Here is a 5,631-nt window from a genome sequence, read left to right on the forward strand (position 1 = left end):
TCACGAGCTTTAACTCGGCCTCCTTCGTGGCCGTCTCAAAGACAAAGCCCGTCTGACCCAACTCCCGAACCACCTCTACTCGAGCTTATGCAAGGATCCATTCCTTGTACTGCTCTCGAGGAATGGCAGGAAACTCAGAGGCATGAGAAGTAGAGGGCCGTTCAAGCAGTCTAGAATTCTTGCCCTCAACCGCAGAAACTTGTTCAAGCAGCTCGGATCTCTTTCTCTAATTCACCAATCCTCTCCTCGAGCCTGGCCTCCTTAGCCTTGGTCGTCGACTAGACATTGTCCCGGGCAGCACAAAGGGTTCTATTTTGCCAACTCTAAAATAGCGGCCATTTTTCGAGTCTCCATTCAAGTGGACTCCGCCTCCTCGAGCAGCAGTTGCTTATCAGCAACCTCTCCTCGGAGCCCGTCAATTTCAAACTAACATCCACTCAAAACTAACTTTGCAGTTGATCAAGCTGGCTCTGAAGGTCGCGTCACAAGGCTCTATGCCCTTGCTCAACTCGAGCTCTTCCTCCTTTCTCTTTAACGCCCCCTCAAGAGAGCCGAGTCGCTCCACAGACACGAGCAACTCTTCGTCTTTATTTCTCATCTCCTGCCACAGGACATACATATCACCCCCTCTATGAAGCTGCCTCTCAGCATCCTTATACTACCCACAAAACTCCTCGTATTTCGTCCATAACTTACGATAGATCTCCTTTTATTTTTTCTCTCTCTGTACGATCTCGAGCTCTAGGATATTGGTCTGCAAACACAAGCGGGGGAAATAAGTAAAAGTAAGACTTAAGGGCATAACAAAGCAAAGAATAGAGAGCAAGAAAGGAAGGAAAATATATACCCTAAGAACGAGGCTGACGATGCTCTTGGACAGGGTGCTGTCCTTCAGCTCTCCAAGGGTCTTATGCTCGGCAATAGAACAGAAGGAACCGAAGGCATGGATCACATCCTGGTTATCCTTAAGACGATCGTGATTCACTGGGATAGTGATGGTCCTCGATCCCCCTTCTACCCTAAGTTTGACCTGAGTAGTCCACTATCGATCATCTCATGATCATCAGGGTCGAGGTCGTAGTCGGACTCATCGCCGACGATTTCTGCTTGCCTATCATCCTGCTCAACGGGCATCTTGTTCTTTCCCTTATCAGCTGGAGAAGCTTCTTGAGCCGGTTTAGAAGACGAGGCCTCCCCGCGCCCCGCATGTGTAGAACCATCATCAGAGGTATCCACAACGGTCACCTCCTCTTCAGGTCATAAAGGAGCAACAACACCGATCTTTTCTAAACCTAGGCACCTCAGAGGCCGCCCCAATGCCCTCTGATGTGTGGCTATAATTCATGGTTTCGCATATTATATGCCTTGCATTTTATATGCTTTAATGTTAAATTACACTTTGTTTAAGCATAATGGAGTCGATTTTATGTGTAGGTGCATTGGAAATGAAAGTAGAGCTAAAGGGATGCTTAAATGTCGAAAGTGCACTCGAGAACGGTGAAAAGGAGAAGCCAGCCCAAAGCCAGCTCGACCAAGATTTAGCTTGGCGAGGCCAGCTTAAAGCCAGGCCCAACCAGGCGTTAGCCTGGTGACGCCAGCTTAAAGCCAGCGCCTGGTGACACCAGCTTAAAGCCAGGCTAAGGCTGGTGTTAGCCTGGCGATGCCTGGCCTAAGGTCAGGTCCAGTCCGAGTTTTGAAGGTTTTAATTATTTCCCGGCTTGACTAGGAGTTGACCTACATGTTTAGGGCTTATCCCAAACATATAAATAGACCCTTAAACGCCACTTTGAAGGACTTTTGCAACCGGAGGCAAGAATAGCTCGCGGAACACTACTTGGGGAGTTGGAATCATTGATTTCTACATCTCTTTATCCTCACTCTGTAGTTTAATTATGCAAATTACTTTGGATATTGTTACTATGAGTATGAGTAGCTAAACTCATAATTTAGGGTTTTGATGGAACCTGTTGAAGGATAATTTTCTCGTTTCGTTAATATAGATTTGCCATAGTATTCTCTCTATTTGTTCAACTCTATGCTTATTGATGTTAATTGAAGGGCCCTCAATTAACTATTTCTATTTAGTGTGCATCACACGGGAGAGAGTGCATATTTAGGTAGTTGTTGAACAACATCACTCCTAACGTATATGAGGGATCAATATGAAGGGTTTAAAGGTGGGATAAGGGATAACGAAACCTTGGGTGCGATCTAAGTGAGTTGTACTTAAAGCTATCTAGCTTAATTGGGGAGAATATGTCTAGTATATAGTTGTAATTACTCGAGAGAGAGTTACGACAGTCAGAGTGCTCATGATCGATAGAGAAGACTTAGGCAAATTTATAGCAAACGTAGCGGAAAGGATTCCGACAATAGGGGAAATCAGAACCTTAGATCATTCCCATTCTTGTCTACAAACCGTTAGTAGTTAGTTCTTAATTATTGCATTTCATTTACGTAATATTTAGTTAGTAAGCTCCCAACCTATTATTTCAATATCTCCAAAGATTGAATACGTGAATTTGTGTAAGTCCATTAGCTGTGATTGATAGGTTAATTCCCTGTGGGATTCGGCTCGGGACTTTTTACCGAAATATGTTTGCTGCGACCGCTTTGTCCTTTTTATAAGGCATAGTTGGGCGTGATCAAATTTTGGCGCCGTTGCCGAGGAATTAACGGTGTTATTAATTACAGTTAAAAGATGTGCAAAAATTCTTAGTGTAGTCAACTTTCTTCAATTTAAACTGATTACATTAAAATTCTAACGTTTGTAGTCTTGGGTGTTAGAGGTGCATGCCTAGAAGCTCCTCAAGAACCGGTAAACTGTTTGAAGCATTATTAGATCCTGAGAAAGTTTTCAAGGCATTGAATTGTGCTAACTGGAAAGGAAAACAGCAACAGAACTCAACAGAACACATCGAACCAGACATGGGAGATGAAGTAAACAACAGAAATAATAGGAATGGCCCGAACAATCAAGGTGTGGTGCAGCTTGTGCTAGAAGAAGCATTGTACGATTGGGCACAACCCACCGCTGACAACTTAGCAACTGCAATTGTAGTCCCTCAAATACAAGCAGAATCATTCCAAATCACAAATAACATGCTACATTTGTTGCAGAATAAGGGACTGTTCTCAGGGTCATACGTTGAAGATCCACAATAGCATCTGAAGAATTTCCTTCCAATCTGTGCCACGCAGAGGCAACATAATGTGACAACGGAAGTAATACGATTGTTGTTGTTTCCATTCTCAGTGAGGGAGCGACTCAGACTTGGCTTAATTCACTCCCCGTAAACTCCATCACTACTTTGGAGGAATTAGTCAAGCAATTTGTGAACAAATTTCACCCACCCAACAAGACTGCTCAACAAATTGATAAGATATTAAGCTTCAGATAGAAACCAACGGAGACATTACAAGAAACGTGGTAGAGTTTCAAGGGTCTGCTGGTTACGTGTCCATATCATGGTATTCCGGACCAGATGTTGGGGTAGAGGTTTTACATGGGTTTGGCAGATAACTTGAAGGCCAATGTTGATGCTTCAACAATATCCTACTTGACAAGATGGCGCAAAACTCATGATGGACGACAAGAAATGCTCCAATCACTCATGTGGTTCACTCAGTGGCTTAGACCCAACTAACTCCATAGCTGAAAATATGGCCACTCTAGTGACACAAATGAGCATCCTCACCAAAAAGGTTGATTAATCAGGCCAGAAGCAGTATGTACACATAGTTGATACAACTAATAGGGGTTTATGTACATCATGCATTAATCAGCCATATGTCTGCTCGTGGAGTGCGGAAGGTGATAACAAACAATATCAGGAGAACATGAATAATGTGGCCAACTATGGGGGATAGAGGCAAGGTGGTCAGAATTGGGGTCGGCAGAATAAACAATATAGACCAGTTCAGCAGCAGTACAACAACAACAATAATAATCTTGGGACTATGCGACCACAGGGTCAAGTGGTGCCTTACCAAAGGCAACAGGGTTACAACCAGCAAAATCAGCAGTAGTCTTGTCAACAACCTCAACAACAACAGACTGTGAGATGCGAAGATGGGTTTGCTAAACTTGAGGGAATGATGCAACAAGTGATTGGGTCCACTGGAAAAATCACTGACAAAGTAGACTCACATGAATCAACGATAAAGAATATTGAGATCCAATTGAGATAGATTTCGATGTCTTTAAATAATCGTCCCCACGAGACGTTACCTGCACACACATAAATCAATCCAAAAGAGCAGGGCCCGAAAAAGCTTATGGCAGTGAGTCTACGAAATGGTAGAGACCTAGATCTAGAGCAAGAAATTGCTCGTGAAAGTAGACCTACTGAGACACTGGTGCCAGTACCCGTTGAGATAGATGATTCAGTAGGGTTAACTAAGCTGACGGTACAACATGCGGAAGAGAACACCAACAACGAAAAAGAGGTTGTGAAAGAGACTGAGGTTGCACTAGAACCAATAGTAGAAGCAGTGCCTGAACAAGGAAAAAATCAAATCACAGGGAAGAAGTGACCTCCAGCACCATTCCCATAGAGATTGGCCAAGTATCAGAAAGATGAGCAGCACAAGAAATTCTTTGAGATGTTGAAGCAAATTCAGGTAAACATTCCATTGATTGATGCTTTAAAGGAGATGCCTGGCTATGTAAAAATGATGAAGGACTTGATGTCCCGCAAGTTTGACTTTCATGTCTTGGCCACGGTTACATTGATTCAGACCTGCAGTGCTGTTGTGACGAGACCCATAGCTGAGAAGTTGTCTGACCCAAGAAGTTTCACAATCCCTTGCACAATAGGGAACTATGCATTTGCTAAGGCACTGTGTGATCTGGGGGCAAGCATAAACCTTATGCTCCTAGCTATCTACAAAAGGCTAGGCATTGGGCGAGCTAGACCCACGTCCATGTTATTACAACTGGCTGACCGGACAGTAAAGAGGCCCTCTGGTATTCTTGAAGATGTATAGTAAAGGTTGGGAAGTTTGTGTTCCCAGCAGATTTTGTCATTCTTGACTGTTAGGTAGACGAGGAAATACCCATAATTTTGGGAAGACCATTCTTGGCCACTGGGAGAGCTTTAATTGATTGTGAAACTGGAGAGCTCAAAATGAGATTAAATGATGAAGAGATAACATTCAACGTGCAGAAATCTATGCGGCGACCAAGTGAATTTGCTAATTGCTCTCTAATAGATGCCGTGGATGTAGTTTTGGAGGACCAAGATAAGGCATTGAACACTAAAGACGCTCTAGCAGCCTGTCTCATGAACTTAGATGAAGCCAATGGAGAAGACTTGGCAGAGTGGGTTTTCTCTTGAAGGCTAAGGTTTTTGGAGAAGGGAGCTAAAATTTGAGCCTTTGCACTTAGAGGAAAGAAAAACTCCTCCAGCTAAGCCATCGATAGAAGAGCCACCAAAGTTGGAACTGAAGCCACTAGCATCTCATCTCAGGTATGCTTTCTTAGGACCTAACTCAAATTTACCTGTTATTATCTCATCTAGTTTGTTAGATGTGCAGGCAACAACTTTTGCAGGTATTGACGGAGTGCAAGACTACAATTGGGTGGACCATTGCAAACATTAAGGGTATCAGCCCGGCCTTCTGTATACA

The 5,631-nt window shown here is 43.5% G+C and overlaps 1 protein-coding gene across 1 annotated transcript; it reads left to right on the top strand.

Annotated features, from left to right (window-relative positions):
• Positions 4,657 to 5,339, top strand: LOC109232653. The gene is made up of 2 exons (XM_019398409.1): positions 4,657 to 4,969; positions 5,230 to 5,339. The coding sequence occupies exons 1-2, from the start codon at positions 4,657 to 4,659 to the stop codon at positions 5,337 to 5,339; spliced, it is 423 nt and encodes a 140-aa protein (XP_019253954.1).

The sequence above is a fragment of the Nicotiana attenuata genome, chromosome 9 (assembly GCF_001879085.1).
Source record: "Nicotiana attenuata strain UT chromosome 9, NIATTr2, whole genome shotgun sequence".
Taxonomy (NCBI): Eukaryota; Viridiplantae; Streptophyta; class Magnoliopsida; order Solanales; family Solanaceae; genus Nicotiana; species Nicotiana attenuata.

What these genes read in the sequence shown, in the direction of transcription:
- LOC109232653 (XM_019398409.1), top strand. Translation starts at nt 4,657, where the DNA reads ATGCCTGGCTATGTAAAAATGATGAAGGACTTGATGTCCCGCAAGTTT. An exon ending in GACAGTAAAGAGGCCCTCTG is followed by an intron (nt 4,970 to 5,229) that starts GTATTCTTGAAG and finishes CCGTGGATGTAG; the next exon opens with TTTTGGAGGACCAAGATAAG.